Consider the following 27,589-nt stretch of genomic DNA (forward strand, 5'->3'; position numbering starts at 1 on the left):
TGTAATGTAGGTGCCTGTGGGCATGTTCACAGGTTGATAGAGCTGTTGAGTTATGAGTGGCTTAGCCAGTCACGTGATGTTTACAAGACTCAATAAAACCCCAGCCAGTTGGGTTCAGGGGATCCACGATGAGGCAGGTGGCTGTGAGCCTGGTGGATGAACTGGTAATGTGTAGTGTGATTGTTAAACCTTTTGCTAATACCATTTTGCCATCTCACTCTCAACAAGCTCCCTGCTGGAGTGGAACGAAACTATAGAACCAATGGGAACCTGTTCCACCTTCGTCGCCTCCAGGCTAGATCCAAGGTCGTCCCATCCCCTGTCGTTGAACTACAGTACGCGGACGACGCTTGCGTCTGCGCACACTCAGAGGCTGAACTCCAAGCCATCGTCAGCATCTTCACCGAGGCAGATGAGGCAGACCAACATCAGTGTCCTTGACTAGGCTAACATCCCCAGTATTGAAGCACTGACCACACTCGATCAGCTTTGCTGGGCAGGCCACATAGTTCGCATGCTAGATACGAGACTCCCTAAGCAAATACTTTATGCGGAGCTCCTTCATGGTAAACGAGCCAAAGGAGGACAGCGGAAACGTTATAAGCACACGCTCAAAGCCTCCCTGGTAAAGTGCGACATCACCATTGACACCTGGGAGACCCTGGCCGAAGACTGCCCGAGGTGGAGAAAGTGCATCCGGGAGGGCATTGAGCTCTTCGAGTCTCAACGCAAAGAGTGTGAAGAGGCCAAGCGCAGGCAGTGGAAGGAGCGCGCGGCAAACCAGCACCACCGACCCTTTCCCTCAATGAATGCCTATTCCACCTGTGACAGGGTCTGTGGCTCTCGTATCGGACTGTTCAGCCATCAAAGAACTCACTCAGGGAGTGGAAGCAAGTCTTCCTCGATTCCGAGGGACTACCCATGAGGATGAAAGCATGAGCCTTACACTAAACATCCGTAAGATAAAGGTCCTCCACCAACCTGACCCCGCCACACAGCACTGCTCCCCGGTCATCAACATCCACGGCGCGGCCATGGACAACGTGAACCATTTTCCATACCTCGGGAGCCTACTATCAGCAAGGGCAGACATTGACGACGAGATCCAACATCGCCTCCAGTGCTTCAGCGTAGCCTTTGGCCACCTGACGATGAGAGCGTTTGAAGACCAGGGCCTCAAATCTGGCACCAAGCTACAGGGCAGCAGTGATACCTGCCCTCCTACATGGCTCAGAGACATGGACCATATATAGTAGACACATCAAAGCACTGGAGAAATACCACCAGCGCTGCTTCCCAAGATCCTGCAAATCCACTGGGAGGACAGACGCACAGTCAGTGTTCTCAATCAGACCGACATCCCCAACATCGAAGCACTAACCACACTTGACCAGCTCCATTGGGCAGGCCACATCGTCCGCATGCACGACACGAGACTCCCTAAACAAGCGCTCTACTCGAAACTACATAGCAAGCGAGCCCCAGCCCAAGGGCAGAGGTAACGTTTCAAGGACACCCTCAAAGCCTCCCTGATAAAGTGCAACATCCCCACTGACACCTGGGAGTCCCTTGCCCAAGACCGCCCTAAGTGGAGGAAGAGCATCCGGGAGGGCGCTGAGCACCTCGAGTCTCGTCGCCGAGAGCATGCAGAAATCAAGCGCAGGCAACGGAAAGAGCGTGCGGCAAACCAGGCTCCCCACCCACCTTTTCCATCAATGACTATCTGTTCCATCTGTGACAGAGACTATAATTCCCATATTGAACTGTTCAGTCACCTGAGAACTCACTTCTAGAGTGGAAGCAAGTCTTCCTGGATTTCGAGGGACTGCCTAAGATGATGATGATGATTTTGCTAATAAACCAACTAGTTCTTAATAGCAATCTGTTGCTATGAATTCTTAAGCAAAGAGCCCATGAAGCAAATACATTACAATTGAGATCTGAGGTTAGCAGTGAAACCAGTCTATGGTCACTTGAGTTGATGGAGCGGTTTCACTCACCCTGAGCATTATGGGTTACGCGGCCTCGTTGATGCAGACTCTTGTCAACCTGAAACGGTAGCAGGAGAGAGACTGAGCCACTGGCCCACTTTACCCAGTGGATTGAATCAAAGTCACTGGCCCTGCTCCTGTCCAGCTGAGGGTTCTGACAGACCAAAGGAATCCTTTGAGCAGGAGATGATGACAGTTATCATTATAGGCAGTCCCTCAAAGCGAGGATGACTTGTTCATAGGTGTTTTAATGAAGAACCTAATATTCCAGGCCCCGAACTACATAGTGCAGGGTGGAAGATGTCTGTGCGTGGATTTTTTTAACGTGTGGTGGCCGTTGCACACCAGCCACCACACGGGCTTGACAGAGCTAGGTCTTGTTCCAGTGGCAAGGATTAACCAAGACGACTGGAGACCTGCTCTGCTGCACGGTCCTTGTGCGCACACATATCGCAGTGTGGGCTGGGCCCGTGCTGCCCCTGGGCCCTGAACTCGCACCTCTCCTGGTTCTGAACCCGTGCCTCTCCTGGGCCCCAGTACTAGTCCCGTGGGATGGCAACCTGTGTGTTGGGACCAGCTGGATGTGCTAGGTGGCTTTTCCTCATATCCTTATCCAAACCCGTCCAAAGCAAAATGTTCAAAGCCAGTTGTGACCTCCTCCCAATGCCAACCAATGCCTGTGTGGATTTGGCTCGCAGTCCTGCCATTGTTGGTCACTCACTGAGCAGACTGAGAGACTGCACAAATCATCCATTGTACGCACAGCCAAATGTACAGAAGCTGCGGGAACCCAAGGGTGGTGGTGGCAGGGGTTTGGGGGAGGGGAGGCCTCCTTTTCAATGCTGATTTATGAATGTTTTTTTTGAGGTTCGTGAGCACTTTCATTTCCACCAGCATTCTTGCACCCTGTGCTCTAAAACACTGCCTAAAGCCCCGATAGTTAAACGAGCAAACAAAAGAGAGCAGCTCTGTCATACAGTGCGGCTCCGAGGGCCCACAAAGCACAGGAGTTAGGCCTCTGTCCAGGCTCTCAGTCACCCTGGCAGCGCACACAATGCCATCTTGTTCAGATTCATGCAGTGCCTCAGACTCTTGTCGCCTCCTTCTAACAGAGGCAAGGAGCAATTCACAGCACAGACCAGAATATTCCATTGTCCTGCGTCCGTCTCCTTAGCAACCAGGAACCTCCGCACAAGCTCACCAATGTGGAGAGTTTGAAGGCACTGACTGTCGCAGTCCCACTCTGAATAGGGCTCTTTGGTGTATCTGCAATTCACCCGACAATTTTTAGTGACTTTAAACGTTACACTTAACAACCAGGATCTATTCAGTTGCTGCTCCAACATGCAGGGTGCAGGCAAGGGTTGCTAACTGTCCGAGATTGTCCGGGAGTCTCCCGGAAATTAAAGATTCAGTAGAAAAATAAAATGCATCTTTCATTTTCCTTTGAACACTTTTGTTTATTAGTTGTAAAAACATTGGGGGGAAAAAAGGCCGAAGGACACTCAACAATCACCCAACCGGGTCACGAAGAGCCTGTTGGCATCATACGTGCTATGGGAAGGCGGAGCACTGAGAGGATGGATATATCAGGCGGCCAATGGCGGGAGTGTGGGGGCGGGACCGTTGATAGGGTCACCAAGTCTAATTGGACACATTCCTGGATGTTTCATCACATGACCTCCGGCCTCCATCGGCCCCGCCTCCACACTCCCGCCATTGGTTGGCCATCCTCGCAGCGCTCTGCCTTCCCAGCCAATTGGAAAGAGAATAGATTCTCTAGTACCCTGTACTTGATTGGTTGGTTCTTGACTGTCAGTTGAACAGCCTTTCCCTCTCCCCACCAATGTTTTTTTAAAATTAATAAACACAAGTGTTCAAAGAAAATTAAAAAAAAGAACACACAATATTTTTTAACGTCCCTATGATTTTTCTCTTGGGTTGCATGCAGGAGTATCCTGGAGATTAACTAGCGTCCAGGACAATCCTGGAGGATTGGCATTCCTAGCGTGAGGCCATTTGATGAAGCCTCCAGGAATATGTCCAATCAGAGTTGGTGACCCGAATGCAGGCCTGTGTCTGTGGTGGTGAGTGAAGGAGACCACCCCAGCCAGGAAAATCTGCACAGTGAGCCACCTCATGCTGCCTTCCACACCTCCTATCTTAATGGCTGCGGATCATCACAGGCGGTCCTTCGAAACGAGGATGTCTTGCTTCCACGCCGAGAACGGAATGAGTTCAAAGGTGTTACAATGAAATTCCGGATCCCGAACTACATCCTGAAGGGTGGAAGATGCCTGTGCGTGGATCTTTTTTTAACGTGTGGTGGCGGTTGCACACCAGCCACCACATGGGCTTGACAGAGCTAGGTCTTGGTCCAGTGGCAAGGATTACCCAAGACTAACTGGAGACCTGCTCTGCTGCACAGACCTAGTGCGCACACATATAGCAGTGTGGGCTGGCCCGTGCTGCCCCTGGGTCCTCTCCTCTTCTGGGCCCCGAACTCTCGCCTCTCCTGGGCCCCGATCACATCCCTCTACGAACTCTTGCCGCTCCATCATCCTGACCTCGCCACTCCTGCTGTACCTGTCCACACTGCAGTCAGCCGTCGCCCTCCTGCAGCAGCACGCGCTGCTCCCTGCAGTGGCATGCCGCTGCACGCTGCTCTCGGTGATGCCAGATAGTTGTGAATGGGCCGCTTGTCCCACTTGTCTCAGCCAGGCTCAGCAAAGGGGGAGAAAATATATCAATAATATGAACATAAGTGTCAAAGTGGCTCAGTAGGGAGCACTCTCTCTCGCCTCTGAGGCAGAAGGCTGTGGGTTCAAATCCCACTACAGAGAGTTCAGCACAGAAATCTAGGCTGACACTCCAGTGCAATGCTGAGGGAGTGCTGCACTGTCGGAGGTGCCGTCTTTCAATGGAAACATTAAACTGAGGCCCTCTCAGGTGGATGTAAAGAAGAGCGGGGGAATTATCCCCGACGTCCTGACCCATATTTATCCCTCAATCAACATAACAAAAACAGAATATCTGGTCATTATCACATTGCTGTTTGCAGGAGCTTGCTGTGTACGTACACAGCGGCTGCCGCGTTTCCTACATTACAACAGTGACTACACTTCAAAAGTATTTAATTGGTAGTAAAGCGCTGTGGGATGTCCAGGGTTTGTGAAAGGCATCTAATAAATGCAAGGCTTTCTTTCTTTCTTTAAAAAGTGAAAGCGAGTGTTGTGTATTAATGCTTGGGGGTCACCAGACACCAGAGAGCAACGTGGTCAGAGGTCATTGGGCTGTATGCATGTGGCATGTGTGCTTGGTCATCTGTATATAAGCTGGATGTCTTTGTCATGCTGGCACTCTTGGGCTGGAATAAAGATGGATCAGGTTGCACCTGAATGAGTTTACAGTAACCAGACTCTTGAGTCATTACAATTGGCGACGAGGTAACTTAAGAACCTTCGCATGCACAATGAGCACTGTTAGAATCCTGGAGAGATTTGTGGAGGGTGAGGATTGGGTGGATTTTGTCGACCGCCTGGATCAGTATTTTGTGGCTAACGGCATGGAGGCAGAGGCTTACGCAGTTAAGCGCAGGGCAGTTCTCCTCACCGTTTGTGGTCCGAAATTTATGGCCTCATGAAGAATCTTCTCTCGCCTGTACATCCGGCGGAAAAAGGGTACGAGGAATTGTGTACTTTGGTGGGTAACCATCTGAAGCCAAAAGAAGGGATCATCATATCACGCTACCGTTTCTATACACATGTTCGTGTTGAGGGCCAGGACCTGTCGGGATTTGTCACCGACCTGCGACGTCCTGCTGAGCCGTGTAAGTTCGGGAACATGCTGGAAGACATGATGTCTTTGTGATAGGCATCAACCATGATGCAATCCTAAGGAAGCTATTGCTGCAGAGATGCTAGATTTGAAAAAGGCCATCATGACTGCCCAGGCATGCATGACAACGGATGATAATTTGAGGCAGATGTCATCGATGAATTCCTTGGCAAGTACTGTAAACAAGATGACGTCATCTTCGGGCAGAGCTGCTTATGCGAAACCTGCAGCTGCTCAGAGCCTGCCAACTGGTTCGATCCAGATTTCACCCTATTGGCATTGTGGGGGCAATCATCGGCCTCATCAGTGTCGGTTTAGACAATACTCATGAAATGGATGTTTGAAAGTGAGGCATCTTCACAGGATGTGTCCACAACGGAGCAAGCGTGGTGCGGCTCACCACGAGGTTGATGAGGACCAGTTCAGTGATGACCCGGATACGCAACCCGAGGAGGAAGTGAATGGACTGTATTCGTTCCTGAGCAAGAGCCAGCCAATAGTCGTTAATACGAAGCTGAATGGCATGCCTGTATCAATGGAGCTGGACACGGGTGCGAGCCAGTCGATAATGAGCCAAAGGACATTCGACAAGCTGTGGGACACCAAGGCTGTGAAACTGAAGCTGAGTCCAGTCAATGCCAGGTTGCGTACTTGCACTGAGGAACTCATACCGGTGCTCGGCAGTGCAGCAATCAAGGTGTCATATGACGGTGTGGTTCACGAGCTACCATTATGGATCGTCCCAGGTAATGGTCCAATGCTGTTCGGCAGGAATTGGCTCGAGAAAATTAAACTGAACTGGAATGAAGTCAAGATGTTGTCCTCGGTGGATGATACTTTGTGTGCTCAAGTATTGAAAAAGTTTCCTTCTTTGTTTGAACCGGGCATTGGCAATTTTACGGGAGCCAAGGTGCAGATTCACCTGGACTCCAATGCAAGGCCTGTCTATCACAAAGCTCAGTCTGTTCCGGACATGATGAGGGAGAAAGTTGAAATTGAGCTTGACAGACTCCAGCACGAAGGGATCATATCACCGGTCGAGTTCAATGAGTGAGCTAGTCCCATTGTTCCTGTGTTGAAGAGTGATGGCACTATCAGGATTTGTGGAGACTACAAGGTTACGATTAATCGATTTTCAAAACAGGATCAGTATCCGTTACCAAGGACTGATGACCTGTTCACCATGCTAGCTGGTGGAAAGTCATTCACGAAACTGGATCTGACGTCGGCCTATATGACCTAGGAGCTTGTCGACACTTCGAAGAAACTCACCTGCATCAACACCCATAAAGGACTGTCTACAACAGGTGTCCTTTTGGGATTCGTTCGGCTACAGCCATATTTCAGAGGAAAATGGAGAGTTTATTGTTTCAAGATGACATTCTGGTCACAGGTCACGACACTGCTGAACATCTGAACAATCTTGAAAAAGTCCTACAGCATCTGGACAAAGTGGGACTCGGGCTGAAACGCTCGAAGTGTGTATTCATGGCACCTGAAGTCGAATTACTCGGGAGGAAGATTGCTGCTGATGGAATCAGGCCCACTGATTCGAAAATCAAGACCATCAAAAATGCACCCAGGCCTCAGAATGTGATGGAGCTGCATTCGTTCCTTGGGCTACTCAACTGCTTTAGTAATTTTTTACCCAGATTGAGCACTTTACTAGAGCCACTGTAGTAAAAAAAGGGGACAACTGGGTCTGGGGTGCATCTCAAGATAGAGCCTTTGAGAAAGCCAAGAATCTGCTATGTTCAAACAAGTTGCTTGTTCATTATGATCCGTGTAAGCGTCTTGTATTGGCCTGTGATGCTTCATCATATGGGGTTGGCTGCGTACTCCAACAAGCATATGAATCGGGCAAGCTACAATCTGTTGCATATGCTTCGAGAAGTCTGTCTAAAGCGGAAAGAGCTTACAGTATTGGTAGAGAAAGAAGTTTTAGCCTGTGTGTATGGGATAAAAAAAATGCACCAGTACCTGTTTGATTTGAGCGAGAAATGGATCACAAGCCACTCATTTCATTGTTTGTGGAAAACAAAGGTATTAATACCAATGCATCGTCTCGCATTCAAAGGTGGGCACTGACATTGTCTGCCTAGGATTACATCATCCGTCATAGACCTGATACTGAGAATTGTGCCGATACACTGAGTTGTCTGTCCTTACCCACAACTGAGATGGAGACGCCTCAATCTGCAGATTTACTGTTAGTAATGGATGCTTTTGAGAGTGAAGGAACCCCTGTCACTGCTCAACAAGTTAGGATCTGGACCAGCCATAACCCTATTTTATCGGTTGTGAAACGGTGTGTACTCAGTGGTGATTGGTCTGCCATACCTATGGAGATGCGTGAGGAGACCAAACCTTACAACCGTCTCAAGGATGAGCTGTCCATTCAGTCAGACTGTTTATTGTGGGGTAATCGTGTAATCATGCCTAAGAAAGGTAGAGAAAAATTTGTACGTGAACTTCATAGCACTCATCCTGGTATTGTCATGAAGAAGTCCATTACTAGGTCTCATGTATGGTGGCCTGGAATGGACTCTGATCTGGAATCATGCGTGCATCAGTGCAAGACTTGCATGCAGCTAAGTAAAGTACCAGCGGAATCTCCGCTGAGTCTTTGGTCGTGGCCATCCAAATCCTGGTCGAGGATCCACATTGATTTTGCGGGCCCGTTCCTAGGAAAAATGTTTTTTGTCATAATAGATGCATATTCTAAGTGGGTAGAATGTGTTATTATGTCATCCAGCACATCTACAGCTACCATTGAGAGCCTTCGTATCATGTTTGCTACTCATGGTTTGCCTGACATTGTTGTGAGCGACAACGGATCTTACTTCAGAAGTCTTGGGTTCCAGGAGTTCATGAAACTCAATGGCATCAGACATGTGAGATCAGATCCATTCAAGCCTGCTTCTAATGGTCAAGCAGAGCATGCCATTCAAACAATCAAGCAAAGTATGAAACGTGTAACTCAGGGTTCACTGCAGAGACAGTTGTCACGTATATTGCTCAGTTCCAGGTCAAGACCGCATACGCTTACTGGGGTTTCTCCTGCTGAACTACTGATGAAGAGAAATCTCAAGACCAGGCTTTCTCTTGTTCATCCTGATTTGAATGGCCTTCATAGCTGGGGGATTTGAGTATAGGAGCAAGGAGGTCTTACTGCAGTTGTACAGGGCCTTGGTGAGGCCTCACCTGGAATATTGTGTTCAGTTTTGGTCTCTTAATCTGAGGAAGGGCGTTCTTGCTATTGAGGGAGTGCAGCGAAGGTTCACCAGACTGATTCCTGTGATGGCAAGACTGACATATGAGGAGAGACTGGATCAACTGGGCCTTTATACACTGGAGTTTAGAAGGATGAGAGGAGATCTCATAGAAACTTATAAGATTCTGACGGGACGGGACAGGTTAGATGCGGGAAGAATGTTCCCGATGATGGGGAAGTCCAGAACCAGGGGACACACTCTTAGGATAAGGGGTAGGCCATTTAGGACTGAGATGAGGAGAAACTTCTTCACTCAGAGAGTTGTTAACCTGTGGAATTCCCTACCGCAGAGAGTTGTTGATGCCAGTTCATTGGATATATTCAAGAGGGAGTTAGATATGGCCCTTACGGCTAAAAGGATCAAGGGGTATGGAGAGAAAGCAGGAAAGGGGTACTGAAGGAATGATCAGCCATGATCTTATTGAATTGTGGTGCAGGCTCGAAGGGCCGAATGGCCTACTTCTGCACCTATTTTCTATGTTTCTATGAATGATCGTGTTGAAAACAGATGTCAAAGTCAGCAATGGTGTCATGATCATGTTGCCATGTCACGTGACATCTCAATCAACGATCCAGTTTATGTACTGAACTATGGTCAAGGGCCAAAGTGGATCGCCGGCACTGTTGCACCCAAGGAGGGTAACCCTACTTATTGTCATGCTCAAGAATGGGCAAACATGCAGGAAACACGTTGACCAGGTTAAACTGCGGCACACGGATGAACTGGAACCGAGTGAGAAAGGTGCAGTCAGTGACCAACCAACCATTGTTCACTCATCAGAGGACCCTGCTGACATTACTGACTCTGAACCTTCAGTCCCTGATGTGGTCATGACCACTCCCATCAGATCGGCTACTCAGCCCTCAGTCTCACCGGACTCAGAATGCTCGCCCAGAGCCAAAGTTGAACTAAGACGATCAACTCCTGAGAGGAAAGCCCCAGACCGTCTTAATTTGTAAAAAGACTGTTGTTAAGATTTTAAAAGAGGGATGTTGTTATGTATTAATGCTTGGGGGTCACCAGACAACAGAGGGTGCCGCGGTAAAAGATCATCGGGCTTTACACATGCGGCATGTGTGCTCGATCACCTGTATATAAGCTGGGTGTCTTTGTCACACTAGCACTCTTGGGCTGGAACAAAGATGGATCAGGTTGCACTTGAGTGCGTTTACAGTAACCAGACTCTTGAGTCATTACAACGAGACACTTGTGTGTTTTTTCTCTCTGCCCTCCACCTCGTCTTCACCAGGCAGTGTCTCTTGCTGCCACATGGTTCTACAGGCAGCAGTCACTCTCTGCTTATCTTGCCCGAGTTAATGTGTGAGCTTTGACAGTGAGTGTCAGTAGTCTCATCATCATAAGCAGTCCCTCGAAATCGAGGAAGACTTGCTTCCATTCCAAAAGTGAGTTCTCAGGTGACTGGACACTCCAATATGGGAATTACAGTCTCTGTCACAGGTGGGATAGACAGTGGTTGGAGGAAAGGGTGGGTGAGGAGTCTGGTTTACTGCACACTCCTTCCGCTGCCTGCGCTTGTTTTCTGCCGACGAGACTATCTAATGGGGGAGGAGAGTTAGCAGGTGGACGAGTCTCACCCAAGGTGTACTTTCCACCAGGGGGCGCTGTGCAATGAGCAAGAGCAGGACGCCTGTCTGATCTCGCCTCGTTGTAGTCGAGCTGTGCTGAAGTCCACCACACCTGAGAGAAGCCAAGGCCAGAATCATAACGTGGGGCATTCCTGGTGTGGCTCAGGGATGATGAGACCCACAAAGCACTGGAGGGGTTACAGTGTCTGATACGTCCTTACTACAGAGTATAAATGCACAAGAGGCCCATGCTTGAGAGAAGGTCAGTCTGTGACCTGTCCTTTATTCCTTAGCACTCAAGTGATGAAGGTGGGTGGAGCTTCCCCTTTTATACCTGAAGGTCCAGGTTAGGAGTGTCTCCCACCTAGTGGTCAGTGTTCTCACGGTGTACAACTTAGGTCAGTTTATACATGGGTTACAATGCTGGTTGAATACATGACATCACCTCCCCCCCCAAAGTCTTATTAGGATCACAGGTTGAGTCTCTCTGGTGGTTTACGCTCCCTTGTAGAGCGCCTGAGTTGGGGCTCCGGTTGTTGGGCGCTGGCCTGAGTGTCTGCTGTTTGCAGTGCCTCAGGCCTGTCCGGACTGCCCACAGTGACTGGGCTCTCCTCCCTTTGGTTCCGGTGTTCGGTCACCTATGGTGGAGTGAACTCTATATCGTGTTCTTCCTCTGCTTCTTCTATAGGGTTGCTGAATCTCCTTTTTGTTTGATCCACATGTTTGCGACAGATTTGTCCATTGGTAAGTTTAACGACCAGAATCCTAGTTCCCTCTTTGGCAACCACAGTGCCTGCAAGCCATTTGGGCCCTGCAGCATAGTTGAGGACAAAAACAGGATCATTTACATCAATACATCGCGCCCTCGCATTCCTGTCATGGTAGTGATATTGTGACTGGCGCCTGCTCTCGACAATTTCTTTCATGGTGGGGTGTATAAGGGATAATCGGGTTTTGAGCGTCCTTTTCATTAGTAGCTCTGCGGGTGGAACCCCTGTGAGCGAGTGTGGTCGGGATCTATAGGCCAACAGGAGGCGTGATAAGCGGGTTTGTAGGGAACCCCCTTGGAATCTGAGCATCCCCTGTTTGATTATCTGCACTGCTCGTTCTGCCTGGCCGTTTGAGGCCGGCTTGAATGGTGCCGTTCTAACATGGTTAATTGCATTGCTGCCATGAAGTCCTGGAATTCAGTGCTTGTGAAGCACGGGCCATTGTCGCTGACCAAGATGTCCGGTAGACCGTGGGCGGCGAACATTGCCCGTAGACTTTCTACCGTGGCAGAGGATGTGCTTAAATTTAAAATGTCACACTCGATCCATTTGGAGTAGGCGTCTACTACAACCAAAAACATTTTCCCCATGAAAGTACCTGCATAGTCCACATGGATGCGTGACCAAGGCTTGGCGGGCCATGGCCAGGGGCTAAGGGGGGGGCTTCCCTGGGCGCATGGCCCAGCTGGGCACACGTGTTGCACCTGCGAACACAAAGTTCCAGATCTGCGTCTATCCCTGGCCACCAAACGTGTGACCTGGCAATTGCCTTCATCGTGACAATGCCCGGGTGCCCATTGTGGAGTTCTCTGATGAACACCTCTCTGCCCATCTGGGGCATGACTACGCAGTTTCCCCACAGTAGGCAATCGGCCTGAATCGTGAGTTCATCCTTGCGCCTGTGAAATGGTTTAAATTTCTCATGGCATGCCCTGTACGTGGCTGCCCAGTCCCCATTCAGGACACATTTCTTGACTAGAGACAATAGCGGGTCTCTATTTGTCCAGACGTTAATCTGACGGGCTGTCACGGGTGAGCCTTCGCTTCCGAAAGCTTCAACAGCCATGACCATCTCAGCAGCATGCTCGGTAGCCCCCTCAGTGGTAGCTAGTGGGAGCCTGCTGAGTGCATCGGCGCAGTTTTCGGTGCCCGGTCTGTGCCGAATTGTGTAGTCATAGGCAGCTAACGTGAGTGCCCACCTCTGTATGCGGGCCGATGCGTTTGCATTTATGGCCTTGTTGTCGGCCAAAAGGGACGTTAGGGGTTTGTGATCTGTCTCCAGCTCAAATTTCCTGCCAAACAGGTACTGGTGCATTTTCTTTACAGCATATACACATGCGAGCGCCTCCTTTTCTACCATCCCATAGCCTCTTTCTGCCTGGGACAGACTCCTGGAGGCATAAGCTACCGGCTGTAACTGACCCTTGGCATTGACATGCTGCAACACACACCCGACACCATAGGACGACGCATCGCACGTTAACACAAGTTTCTTACATGGATCATATAGCGTTAACAGATCGTTGGAACATAACAAATTGCGTGCTCTATTAAAAGCCCTTTCCTGGCTGTCCCCCCAGACCCATTCGCGACCTTTGCGTAGGAGCACGTGTAGCGGCTCTAGCAGCATGCTCAATTTGGGAAGGAAGTTACCAAAATAGTTCAGGAGCCCCAGGAACGAACGCAGCTCCGTCGTGTTACGGGGTCTGGGTGCTCTCTGGATCGCTTCCGTCTTGGATGCAGTAGGGCTGATCCCGTCTGCTGCTACCCTCATCCCCAGGAATTCTACCTCTGGAGCTAGGAAAACGCACTTCGCCTTTTTCAGTCCCGGACCTACCCGGTTTAGTCTGCGAAGCACCTCCTCCAGGTTGTGGAGGTGTTCTTCAGTATCGTAACCGGTAATGAGGATGTCGTCCTGAAAAACCACCGTCCCTGGAATCGACTTGAGGAGGCTTTCCATATTTCGTTGGAAGATCGCGGCGGCCGAGCGAATCCCGAACGGGCATCTGTTGTACTCAAACAACCCCTTGTGTGTCGTGATGGTGGTCAGCTTCTTCCGACTCACTCGCCAGCTCCTGGGTCATGTAAGCTGAGGTCAGGTCCAATTTTGAAAAAAGTTTGCCACCAGATAGCGTCGCAAAGAGGTCCTCCGCTCTCGGTAGCGGGTACTGGTCTTGGAGTGACACCCGATTGATGGTGGCCTTGTAATCGCCACATATCCTGACCGACCCATCGGCCTTGAGCACCGGCACAATCGGGCTCGCCCAGTCACTGAATTCGACTGGCGAGATGATGCCTTCCCTCAACAGGCGGTCCAATTCGCCTTCTATCTTTTCCCGCATCACGTACGGCACCGCTCTGACCTTGTGGTGTACTGGTCTGGCGTCCGGGTTTATGTGAATCACTACCTTGGCCCCCATGAAAGTGCCAATGCCGGGCTGAAATAATGAGTCAAATTTGTCCAGGACCTGTGAGCATGATACTCGCTCCACAGAGGAAATTGCATTGACATCGCCCCATTTCCAGTTCATGACAGCAAGCCAACTCCTCCCCAGTAATGCGGGACCGTCCCCTGGGACAATCCAGAGTGGCAACCTGTTCTCCGAATCTTTGTGAGTCACGACTACCGTGGCGCTGCCTCGCACCGGAATGATCTGCTTTGTGTAAGTCTGTAGCTGTGCGTCAATCGGCGATAATTTTGGCCTCCTGGCCTTGGATGCCCACAACTTTTCGAACTGTTTGATACCCATCAGGGACTGGCTGGCACCTGTGTCTAACTCCATTGATACTGGGATGCCATTGAGGAGCACTTTCATCATTATCGGTGGCGTCCTGGTGTATGAACTGTATACGTGCTCCACATGAACTCGCTGAACTTTAGCTTCCAGCAATTTCCCCCAGTGTCCATTTCTGCAATTTCTGCAGGTATTTTGCTCATCTCTGCAAATTCCGGCTGAATGTATGCCTCCACGCCTCCAGCATGAGTTGCGGTTTGAAACAAAAGGTCCCTTGCCAGTCGATCGTCCCTGACTGCCCCTATTATTGTCCTTGAGTGCACCATTAACAGGTGTTGATGGCCCCATTACTGGCCGCATTGTCCCTTGCAATGGCGTGAATCGCTGTTCAGCTTGCCATTGTCTCTGTCGAACTCACCCTCTGGGTTCGACTACATGTTGGGGCATGCCTGACTGCCCTTGTCTGCCTGGAGAACTGTGTGCTGCTTTAACAATGTTGAATCTCTGTCCCAACCATTCCTTAACACAGTACCTCTCGTCTGTTCTGCTAGTGGCCATGCTCACGTGGTTTAAATCCCAGTTTCTTGTCGCCATTGATACGTCCTTACTACACAGTATAAATGCACAAGAGGCCCATGCTTGAGAGGTCAGTCTGTGACCTGTCCTTTATTCCTTAGCACTCAAGTGATGAAGGTGGGTGGAGCTTCCCCTTTTATACCTGGTCCAGGTTAGGAGTGTCTCCCACCTAGTGGTCAGTGTTCTCACGGTGTACAACTTAGGTCAGTTTATATATGGGTTACAATGCTGGTTGAATACATGACAATGTCGATTCGCTCCCTAGTTGAATAATGCTGGCGAACCTGGCTGACCTTTTAGGAAGAGTTGACTGTGAACTCCTGAGATGCTTAAACATGGTCTGTGTAGAAGCTTTTACTCAGTAGCCATGGTAACATTCCTGGCCTATGAAAACATTGATGTGACATTTTGGAGCAGGGTTGGATAATTGACTTATACAACAATGAACTTTGACATAACACCAGGAATAGTGCGTCATGTGGAGAGACTAGGAGAGAGGAAACAGTTCCATTTCTCAGCAACAATGTCCCTCAGCTTTTCCAACACGTATGGACGTAATTGTGACAACCCTCAGACCTCTAAGTTAGATAGACTGTATGGCAATGCCCAATATTGGTCGTTGGAATGTCACCAATGGGTTTCCATTGCTTTTATCTGCAGGTGTCTACTCTTCCCAGAATGGGACCGGCATTCTCCCTCAACTCCATGTCAGGATCTTACGCCGATGCGTACGACATCCCACCATCCCATGTTCCTGGAATCCTGAACACTCAGGTAAAATAAAGACATCCCGATTGTGTTTGGGGTGAGACACCTTGGATACACAGACTTGGGTAAACTGCCTTAGATATAAACAGCATCTAAGAACTAGATGGGTGTGATTCTGGGCTATTGACCAGAAGCTGTACAAATCACAGCTGTTCCTCAACTGTCTATCTGAAGACGCTGACTCTTGCTGGGTACAGAGCCATTGGTGCTCACAGATCTTCAGTCCCTCGCCTAAATGGCCATTCTTTAGATGTGAGCCTGCACCTGGAATGTCATTTGACCATGGTAGCAACACAGTGGGCCCCAATCTTGATCTCACTCAAACGCACATGCAGTGTCCAGCAAGGATCACTGGATAGTGATGTGTCATGGCTCCATTTTACATCCTTGGGATCAGCAAAGTTAGCATAGACCGGGGATCAAAATCCTCGAATGGTTAAACGTTTGGAGCATTAACAGTAGTTGGTATTTAACAAAGTCAAACTAAAGCAAAGCAGAGCTGAACGTAACAAGCACAAAGACACAATTGATAAACACGGAATTGAAAAATATATTTAAATTTATGGAAATCTCTTCCAATTACCGTTTGAATCTGCATCTTTTTACTTCTAAACAGTTTTCATATCTCAGTGTTCACGCTCATGAACCGATAATTTATGTACATTTTTGAACTCGACATTTCTCCAGTTTTGGCTTCAGTCGATTATTGACAATGGCATTTCTGTTGGCCATAAAGTTGGTCAGAGGTCAGAAGCCTCCAATTCCTCACAAAGTGAGTCCCAAACTTGGTCCAGTCCGAGCGAGGAGCTGAGCAGAGTCCAGGGGCCTTTATGGAGAATGAGAGTTAAAGCAGAGGGAGAGCAGCACTGGAGGAGGTCTCGGAGCAGGTCATCTCACTGCTGGCCCTCAGTACACCGTGTGCACTGTGGGGAAGGACAGGAGATAAGAAACGATGCTCGCTCCACAGACCATGTGCTCGAGCACTCTGGTCTCTGAGGCAGAAGGTCTCACTGTAGGTTGCCAACTCTTATTGGAGGTATTCATGGAGGGTTGATCATGTGACATCTGACCACGTGATGTCTGTAAATGTTACTGCATTTACCTTTTAAAGGTTGAGTCCCCGTAGTTGAGTGTTTTTGCTCGTTGTTTGATGTCGGCAGCTGTTGTGCAAAGAGTTCCGAGAACCAGGAGAGCACCGTGAGCAGGCGGAGAGGGGGGACTGTGGGTGGGGGAGAGGGAAGGGGAGGAATGTGGGCGGGGGAGAGGGAGGTGGGGACTGTGGGCAGGATAGAGGGAGGGGGAGGACTGTGGGCGGGGAGAGGGGGGCTGTGGGTGGTGGAGAGGGAGGGGGAGGACTATGGGCGGGGGAGAGGGAGGGGGAGGACTGTGGGTTGGGGAGAGGGGGGCTGTGGGCAGGGAGAGGGGGGCTGTGGGTGGGGGAGAGGGAGGGGGAGGAATGTGGGCGGGGGAGAGGGAGGTGGGGACTGGGCAGGGTAGAGGGAGGGGGAGGACTGTGGGCGGGGAGAGGGGGGCTGTGGGTGGGGGAGAGGGAGTGGGAGGACTGTGGGCGGGGGAGAGGGAGGGGGAGGACTGTGGGTTGGGGAGAGGGGGGCTGTGGGCAGGGAGAGGGGGGCTGTGGGTGGGGGAGAGGGGGGCTGTGGGCAGGGAGAGGGGGGCTGTGGGTGGGGGAGAGAGGAGCTGTGGGCGTGGAGAGGGAGAGGGGAAACTTTGGGTGTGGGAGGGGGAACTGTGTGCGGGGAGAGGGAGGGGGAACTGCGTGCGGGGGAGAGGGGGGAGTGGGCAGGGGAGAGGGAGAGGGGGTACTGTGGGAGAGGGAGAAAGGAAAACCGAGAACAGGAGGAGAGGGGGATCTCTGGGCGGGGCAGAGGGGGGACTGTGGGCAAGGGAGAGAGGGGACTGCGGGCGGGGGAGGGGTTTGCATGGGGGGGGGATGAAGAGATGGAAGGAACTTTGATTCCACCAGTAACTAGTAATAACTCACTGAAATTGCACCATTAACTCCTCACATAACCAACAGTATTACAATAACTCACTGATAGTCTACATGTAACTGGTAGTCACAGGTCTAATGCCCAATATCTACCTGTAACTAAGAGTAATCCAATAAACCTGCTGATATTCATCTGTACCTGCAGCCAGGATCCCCCTGCAGTGTACAAGATGCCTGCAGTGTACAAGATGCAGTCAGGTTTCTGGGTCAATGTCATTTCTAGCAGGCCCCATTTCTCTCCCTCTCAGGAATGGCGGGGATCATTCACGGGGCACTCCAGAAAGTTCCCAAGAGGCCATCTGACCCTGCCAGTGACATTCAGCTACACCGGACCCATTACTGAGACAGGGCTGAAAGAAGTGCAGGTTTAGCAGCTCAACATTCCTGGTTACAGGGTTTTCAGACGGGTTAGAAAGGGGGGTAAAAAAGGAGGGGGGGATCGCAGTATTGATTAAAGAAACAATTACAGCTGTGAGAAGGGATGATATGTTAGAGGGGTCATCAAACGAGGCCCTATGGGTTGAACTGAAGAACAAAAAAGGGACGATCACACTACTGGGAGCGTACTATAGACCCCAGAGGCAGAGAGAAGAATAAATATTTGGGCAAATTGCTGCAAAGTGCAAAAACTATAGAGCTGTAATAGTGGGGTATTTCAACTACCCTAATATTAACTGGGAAAAAGCAGTCTGAATGGTACAGAGGGTGCGGAATTCCTAAAATGCATTCAGGAGAACTTGTTTAGCCAGTATGTAACAAGCCCAACAAGGGTGGGGGCAGTTCTGGACTTGGCTTTGGTGAATGAAGAGGGGCAGGTGGAAGGGGTATCAGTGGGAGAGCATGTTGGTGCTAGTGATCATAATTCAGTAAGATTTAACGTAGTTATGGAAAGGTGGACCAGGAAAAAAGTTTTTAATAGGGGTAAAGCTAATTTTGCTGAGCTGAGATGGAATTTGACCAAAGTGGACTGGAAACGACTACTTGATGGTAAATCAGTGTCAGAGCAGTGGGAGGCATTCAAGGAGAAGATCCTGAGGGTACAGAGCAAGTATGTTCCCTTAAAAAAAAGGGTTTGGCTAACAAATCTGGAGCCCCCTGGATGTCAAGGGACATACAGGGTAAGATAAAGAAAACAAGGGAAGCTTATGACAGATACCGAGAACTCAACACTGCAGAAACTCTAGAGGAGTATAAGAAGTGCAGGGATGCAATTAAAAAAGATAGCAAAGAGAGAGCATGAAAGAATGTTGGCAAGTAAAATCAAGGAAAGCACAAAGATGTTTTATAAATACATTAAGAGCAAGAGGATAACTAAAGAAAGGATTGGGCCTATTAGAGACCATAAAATAAATCTGTGGGTGGAGGCAGAAAATGTCGGTATGATTCTTAATGGATACTTTGCATCTGTTTTCACAAAGGAGAGGGGTGATACAAACTTTGCAATGAGGGAGGAGGAGTGTGAATCCAGGGCAAAGTGGCAAGTTGGATCCAAAATTGGCTCAGAGGCAGGAAGCACAGGGTAATGGTTGATGGGTGTTTTTGTGACTGGAAGGCTGTATCCAGTGGGGTTCCGCAGGACTCAGTGCTGGGTCCCTTGCTTTTTGTGGTGTATATCAATGACTTGGACATAAATGTTGGGGGTACAATTAATAAGTTTGCAGATGACACTAAAATCGGCTGTGTGGTTGATAATGAAGAAAAAAGCTGCGGACTGCAGGAAGCTATCAATGTCTGGTCAGGTGGGCAGAACAGTGGCTAATGGAATTCAATCCGGATAACTGAGGTGTAATGCATGTGGGGAGGTCTAACAAGGCAAGAGAATACACATTAAATAGTGCGACACTGAAAAGTGTAGAGGAACAAAGGGACCTTGGAGTGCAGGTCCACAGATCCTTAAAGGTAGCAGGCCAGGTAGAAAAGTTGGTTATGAAGACATACGGAATGCTTGCCTTTGTTCGTTGGAATACAAGAACAAGGAGTTTATGCTTGAACTATATAAAACACAGTTCTGGTCACCACAATGCAGGAAAGATGTGATTGCACTGGAAAGGGTGCAGAGATTTACAAGAATGTTGCCTGGACTGGAGAATTTTGGCTATGAGGAAAGATTGGAGATGCTGGGTCTGTTTTCTTTGGAACAGAGGAGGCTGAGGGGAGACCTGATTGAGGTTTATGACATTATGAGGGACCTGGATAGAGTGGATAGGAAGGACATGTTTCCCTTGGAAGGGGGGTCAACAACCAGGGGACATAGATTTAAAGTAATTGGGAGGAGGTTTAGAGGAGATATGAGGGGAAATTTCTTCATCCAGAGCATTGTGGGGGTCTGGAAGGGTGGTAGAGGTAGAAGCCCTCACCAGATTTTAAAAAAACTTGGATGTGCACTAAATCCTGCTTGACAAATCTTCTAGAATTTTTTGAGGATGAAACTAGTAGAGTGGACAAGGGAGAACCAGTGGATGTGGTGTATTTGGACTTTCAAAAGGCTTTTGACAAGGTCCCACACAAGAGATTGGTGTGCAAAATTAAAGCACATGGTATTGCAAGTAATGTACTGATGTGGATAGAGAACTGGTTGGCAGACAGGAAGCAGAGAGTCGGGATAAACTGGTTCCATTCAGAATGGCAGGCAGTTACTAGTGGGGTACCGCAGGGCTCAGTGCTGGGACCCCAGCTATTTACAATATACATTAATGATTTGGATGAAGGAATTGAGTGTAATATCTCTAAATTTGCAGATGACATTAAGCTGGGTGGCAGTGTGAGCTGTGAGGAGGATGCTAAAAGGCTGCAGGGCGATTTGGACAGGTTAGGTGAGTGGGCAAATGCATGGCAGATGCAGTATAATGTGGATAAATGTGAGGTTATCCACTTTGGTGGCAAAAACACGAAGGCAGAATATTATCTGAATGGCGGCAGATTAGGAAAAGGGGAGGTGCAGCGAGACCTGGGTGTCATGGTACATCAGCCATTGAAAGTTGGCATGCAGGCTCAACAGGCGGTGAAAAAGGCAAATGGTATGTTGGCCTTCATAGCTAGGGGATTTGAGTATAGGAGCAAGGAGGTCTTACTGCAGTTGTACAGGGCTTTAGTAAGGCCTCACCTGGAATATTCTGTTGTTTTGGTCTCCTAATCTGAGGAAGGATGTTCTTGCTATTAAGGGAGTGCAGCAAAGGTTCACCAGACTGATTCCCGGGATTGTGGGACTGACATATGATGAGAGACTGGATCGACTGGGCCTGTATTCACTGAAGTTTAGAAGGATGAGAGGGGATCTCATAAAAATACATAAAATTCTGACGGGACTGGACAGGTTAGATGCAGGAAGAATGTTCCCGATGTTGGGGAAGTCCAGAACCACGGGAAATAGTCTAAGGATAAGGGGTAAGCCATTTAGGACTGAGATGAGGAGAAACTTCTTTACTCAGAGAGTTGTTAACCTGTGGAATTCCCTACTGCAGAGAGTTGTTGATGTCCGTTCATTGGATATATTCAAGGGGGACTTAGATATGGCCCTTACGACCAAAGGGATCAAGGGGTATGGAGAGAAAGCAGGAACGAGGTACTGAGGTGAAAGATCAGCCATGATCTTATTGAATGGTGGTGCAGGCTCGAAGGGCCGAATGGCCTACTCCTGCATCTATTTTCTATGTTTCTATGTTAAAAGTGCCGTAACCTACAGGGCTTCGGACCAAGAGCTGGAAAGTGGGATTAGGCTGGATAGTTCTTGGTCGTCCCGTGTGGACATGATAGGCCGAAATGGCCTCCTTCCGTGCTGTAAATTTCTATCATTCTATGATTCTAAGGTAAATGCAGTAACATTTGTAAAGTGCGGGCGAGCATCATGTGACAAAACATCACGCGACCAGATACCATGTGACCAGATGCCATGTGATCGATCCTCAAGGAATATGTCCAACCAGATTTGGCATCACTCTTGTTCACCAATGTCCTTCAGGGAACGTACCACTCCCACCGAGTCGGGCCTGTACCTGAATTGAGCCCACACCACATGACCTCCGAACTGGCCAAACAAGCGGCTCAACTGTACAGACAGCCCCAGCATTGCATGGCCAACATCCTGGACTTGGGTGCCCAGTACCATCGACACAAGGACTGCACTGTTTCAAGAGGCCCATCACCTACTCGGGCCAATTAGGGATGGGCAGTAACCATCACCTTGGCAGCATCATGAAACAAAAAGTATAATTTTAAAAAATCATTGTGAAACTAAGCCAGTCAGACTAGAAAAATCTAACATTATTTCCCAGGTGGGAGAAATGCTACAATTGGGGCCTTGGAGAGGGCCAATCTCCTGCTGGCTATCCACTGCCCCCTGCTGGATAATGCATGTTATTGAGCCTAGCGATTGGTTCAGAGTGCTGGCCCTTCCCCCCCCCCCCCCCCTTAGTCTTTCCCCTCAGTTGAGTGCCCAGCTAACACTCACCCTCCAGGCTCAAAGAACACAATCCTAATTCCTGCTATCTACACTTCTTACTACATTTTATATCAAAGGCCTGTTTTCGTCTAAAATGTTTCTGCTTTAGCTCTTGTCCAATTACAGTACTTTACAAATATTTTTTTCAATAGACGTGTGGCAGTCTTGGCACAGCGAGGAAATTTTCAATGTTCCAAACGGAGAGCGAGAAGAATCTAATTCAGCAGCTGTATGACATTCCATTGAGCTTCGAGAGGTCCCGGGATACAACCCAGCCACAGGTAAAAGGAAAGGGCTTGGATTTATGCTGTGTCTGCTCACTTAGAGAAATTGCATTTCTATAGCACCTTTCATGACTTCAGGACGTCCCAAAGCGTTTTACAACCAAAGATACTTTTGAAGTGTAGTCACTGCTGTAATGTAGGAAAGGCAGCAGCCAATTTGCTCACAGCAAGGTTCCAAACAGTGTGGTAACAACCAGACAGTCTGTTTCAATGATGTTGGTTAAGGGATAAATATTGGCCAGGACACCGGGGAGAACTCCCCTGCTCTTCTTTGAAATAGTGCTTTGGGATCTTTTATGTCCACCTGAGAGGGAAGACGGAGGCCTCGGTTTAACGTCTCATCCGAAAGACGGCACATCCGACAGTGCAGCACTGCACTGGAGTGTCAGCCTAGATTTATGTGCTCAAATCTCTGGAGTGGGACTTGAACCCACAACCTTCTGATTCAGAGGTAAGAGTGCTACCTTGCCGTCTTTCAGATGAGACGTTAAACCAAGTGTGATATCTTCCTTCCGACATCACAACACACACAGACTCCAAGATGGCTGTTAACACAGGAACTTGTCAGGTGACCTGTCACCTGATGTCTTTATTGCATTTACAGCAATGGCTGCATTACTACAGTAGTCCACTAGGTAGCACAGTAATCCACTTGGGAGAACTATATATTACACCGAGGTCATGTCTACTCTCTCAGGTGGACATAAAAGATCCCATGGCACTATTTCGAAGAAGAGCAGGGGCGTTATCCCCAGTGTCCTGGCCAATATTTATCCCTCAATCAACAGCACTAAAACAGATTATCTGGTCACTATCACATTGCTGTTTGTGGGAGCTTGCTGTGCGCAAATTGGCTGCTGCGTTTCCCACATTACAACAGTGACTGTGCTCCAAAAAGTACTTCATTGGTTGTAAAGCGCTTTGAGACATCCGGTTGTCATGAAAGGCACTATATAAATGCAAGTCTTTCTTTCTACCCAGAGCCCAGTAATTACTTAGTTACTGCTGTATGTAGGTGAATGATTCCCACAGCTGCTCAAGTTGGCCGTTATTAGCTTAAGGCTGAGATTTGCATTTGTGATTCCCGCACATGGTAACAGTTTGCCACATACGTTGAATTTCTTAGCTTATTTAAAAATAAAAGAATTCTGCTAGTTTGCTCTTTACTTCTCCCCGGAGCGCGGACTCATTGCTGGGGAGCAGGTCCTGAGGCCCTCGCCAATGCAGTCCTTCCTCACATGGGAGATAGGGCGTCCCACCAGGGTATTCCCTCATGAGGAGCATCACCATTGGATTTGATTGGTCCTCAACTGACGTGGGTACAGGAGTGTCCCACAGCCGGGGTCACTCAACAGTGACCATAAGTGAGGAATCCTGGGTGGTTTGGCTGTTCTCTATGCTGGAAGGACCGAAGCCAATTACAGCGGTCCCCTACACTAAGTGCAATTAGATCCTGGCCTGTACAACTCGGTAGAACACCAGCTGGAAGAGTTCACTCATGGAGAGCGACTGTAAAGATGTGTGTTTGTTTCTCTAGGTGTACGACATCCCTCCAAGAGTGTGCCAAGATGGGCCTGAGGGAAACGGCACCTACGATATCCCAGCATCATACGGAAGAGAGCCTCAGGGAAGGCCGATTGGGCCATACTGCACGCTGCCAGCTCCCCACAAGCTGAGCTGGGACCCACACGGTGAATCCACAGCTTTAAAACAAGGGTTGTACGATATCCCGCCATCAAGGGACGAAGCCGCCTTCTCAAGGGAAGCCCTTTACGACGTCCCTCCGACCAAGTGCGATGCCGGGGATTTGCCTTATTACGGCATGCTGCCGCCTAGGCTGCACGCGGGCACCGCAAGCCAAGCTCTATACGACACACTGCCCTCCAAAAACGGATCGACCTCTGGCCAGTCACTTTACGACATTCCCTCCTCGCGCGAGCACGCTGCCTTCAACCACGCGAATCGTCCGACGAGATTGTCGGAAATCTACGACATTCCCATCAGCGTTCCGAAGCCCACTCTGGACAGGCCGAGCCCAACGCAGCAAAACATTTACGACCTCCCGAGGGTTTCTCCGCTGGCCAACGCGAGGCGCCTCGGGGAGCCGGTGTACGATGTTCCCCCGCAGGTCAGCCGGGACATCCCGACGGCCCAAGAGAAGGCCGTCAGCTCCAGCGCGGAACGCAGAGAGAGCGTGGCGCCCACCGCCTCGGGCAAGCCTCCGGTTCCCGCTGTGCCCGCGTCGGCCAAGGAAATAACGCTGGACGTCGAACAGGCCATTGAGAGGCTGGCGCAGCTGCAGCAGCGGGTGGCCAGCTCGGTGGCGAGCATCATGGTCTTTGTCAGCAGCAAATGGAGGCTCCACGAGCACCTGGAGGAGCACCTGAGCGAGATCCACTGTGCGGCGGACAACGTGATGACATGCCTGGGCACCTTCATGGGCTTTGTACAGGGGGTCAGGGTCAATGCCACTCGCCTGACCGACGGCAATCTCCAGAACCGGCTGTGCAAACAGCTGCAGATTCTGGAGGACTCATACCAGATCATGGTGCAGACCAGCCAGGCGCTGAGTGACTGCAGCTGGACCCTCGGTGTCCTGGTGGTGAGCAAGCCCCAGGTCAGCCCCGACGACCTCGATCGCTTCGTCATGGTGACGCGGACCATCCCAGACGATGTCAAGCGACTCGCGTCCATCATAATTGCGAATGGGAAACTTCTCTTCAACCGGGCTCAGAGGCAGCCAGGCCAGTGTGAGCAGCGAACCCCTCCAACTCTGAACAAACAACAAGCGATCAATAACAATCATCCTCAACTGCAGAGAACAGGCAGAGTGAGCATCATTAAACAGAAAGCCCCATTGCCCACACCTCCACGGAAAGAGCTTAATCCCAAACCGAGTCACCTGACAATGACCAAGCAAACTCTGATAGAGGATTGTGAATATGTCCAGTTACAGGTTAGTATATTAACAGGGGATATCACACTGAATGTGTCTCATTGAAAAATATGAGATTATGAGGGGGATTGCCAGGGTAGAAACATAGAAAGGAGCAGTAGTAGGCCATTCGGCCCTTCGAGTCTGCACCGCCATTCAATATGATCATGGCTGATCCTCTATCTCAACACCATATTCCCACTTTTTCCCCATACCCCTTGATATCTTTTGTCTCTAGAAATCTATCTATCTCCCTCTGAAATATATTCAGTGACAGCCTTCTGCGGTAGAGAATTCCACAGGTTCACCACCCTCTGAGTGAAAAGTTTCTCCTCATCTCGGTCCTAAATTTCCTACCCCGTATCCTGAGACTGTGACCCCTTGTTCTAGACTTTCCAGCTAGGGGAAACATCCTTCCCCCATCCAGTTTGTCCAACCCCATCAGAATTTTATACGTTTCAATGAGATCCCCTTGCATTCTTCTAAACTCTAGTGAATACAGGCCTAGTCGACCCAATCTCTCCTCATCCCCGGAACCAGTAGATGCTGAGAGGTTGTTTCCCCTGGCTGGAGAGTCTAGATCTAGGGGTCACAGTCTCTGGATGAGAGGCCGGCCATTTAGGACTGAGAGGAGGAGAAATTTCTTCACTCAGAGGGTTGTGAATCTTGGGAACTTCTATAGCCCATAGGGCTGTGGATGCTCAATCATTGAGTATAGTCAAGGCTGAGATCAGTAGATTTTTGGACCCTGAGGGATACAAGAGATATGGAGATCGGGCGGTGTAATATATGCACCTGTAAAGCTGATTGACTGTGAGTGGCTTAGCCAGTCAAGTGATGTTCACAAGACTCAATAAAACCCCAGCCAGTTGGGTCTAGGTCATCCACGATGCAGTTGTGAGCCTAGTGGATGAACTGGTAATGTGTAGTTTGATTGTTAAGCCTTTGTTAATAAACCAACTAGTTCTTAGCAAAGAACCTATGAAGCAAATACATTACAGGCAGGAAAGTGGAGTTGAGGTTGCAGGTCAGCCATGATTTTACTGAATGGCGGAGCAGGCTCGAGGGGCTGTATGGCCTACTCCTGCTCCTTAACTCTTATGTTCTTATGTCCAGTTACAGGTTAGTATATTAACAGGAGATACCACAATCTCCGATAGTCACACTTCGATCCAGTCCTGGACCAAGTCAGTACTGTCTGTGCTGATAGCGCCATCTACTGTTGTAGGGCAGTTCTCCCCTCCCAAAACTTTTCTGTTGACGCAATCTCTACATTCCCTGAGATTCCCTGACACACTCCTAAGGCTCCCCTTTAGATACTGACATACTCCCAGGGGTCCCTTTAAATACTGACACACTCCCAGAGACACCCCATAAATATTGACACTCCCAGGGACCCCCCTAAAATGTTGACACACTCCAGGACCCCCTTTAAACACTGACACACTCCGAGGGGTGTCTTTAAATACTGACACACTACCAGAGACACTCCATAAATATTGACACACTCCAGAGGTCCCTTTAAATACTGACACACTCCCAGGGCTCCCGCTAAATATTGACACACTCCCAAGGGTCTGGTTAAACACTGACATACTCCCAGGGCCCCCGTTAAATACTGACACACTCCCAGGGGCCTGGTTAAACACCGACACACTCCTAGGGGCCTGGTTAAACACCGACACACTCCCAGGGCCCCCGTTAAATACTGACACACTCCTACTTTAAACATGGGACCTGTATGATGATGTTGGCCAGGAGTGTCCAGACTTGTCTCGGGTTCATACCATGACGCCTTACAAGCCACGTTTAATTCGACCTTGCTGGTAATGGATCTTGGTGTTCTGATTAAGGATTTATTCAGGCAGCAGCCTTTCCAAAGCTGCAAGCCCGTTCAATTCAAAAAGTAAGCATGGAATGCAAACACAAACGGAACTGAGCTGTGGGCTGCAGTGAACACCTCCCTTGTGCTGGTGAATCCGAGGGTGCTTTACACTGGACCCAGCGACTGTAGCCGCTACAGTACACGCCACTCGCAGTGGACTTGCTTGTACACTGATAATCCACTGTGATCGTCTGTCCGGTATGTCCCTTGCATTTTGAAAGTGCATTTGAGATGTCATGTTTGTGAGAAATCATCCAATTACAAATATAAATCCAGGTGAATTGCTTACAGTTGAAAAGCTAGATGAGCAATGCACACATTCCCCGAGGAAGATGCACACTTCATCCCAATCAGAATGGGAGTGTGGGGCTTTTTAGTGAAGTAGCTGAAATATAATTTATTTTATATATATATATATGTCCATTCTCAGAATGTAGACATCGCTGGCAAGGCCAGCATTTATTGCCCATCCCTAATTGCCCTGGAGAAGGTGGTGGT

At 49.3% G+C, this 27,589-nt stretch overlaps 1 protein-coding gene across 1 annotated transcript in view; it reads left to right on the plus strand.

Annotated features, from left to right (window-relative positions):
* LOC139277472 (enhancer of filamentation 1-like) overlaps positions 1 to 27,589 on the plus strand; it is a 142,552-nt gene that overhangs the window by 110,055 nt on the left and 4,908 nt on the right. The window contains exons 3-5 of the mRNA XM_070895961.1: positions 15,431 to 15,544; positions 22,140 to 22,268; positions 23,809 to 25,227. Of these exons, the coding sequence (XP_070752062.1) occupies positions 15,431 to 15,544; positions 22,140 to 22,268; positions 23,809 to 25,227 (1,662 nt within the window). The remainder of the gene's footprint in view (positions 1 to 15,430; positions 15,545 to 22,139; positions 22,269 to 23,808; positions 25,228 to 27,589) is intronic.

Source organism: Pristiophorus japonicus, chromosome 12 (genome assembly GCF_044704955.1).
Source record: "Pristiophorus japonicus isolate sPriJap1 chromosome 12, sPriJap1.hap1, whole genome shotgun sequence".
Taxonomy (NCBI): domain Eukaryota; kingdom Metazoa; phylum Chordata; class Chondrichthyes; family Pristiophoridae; genus Pristiophorus; species Pristiophorus japonicus.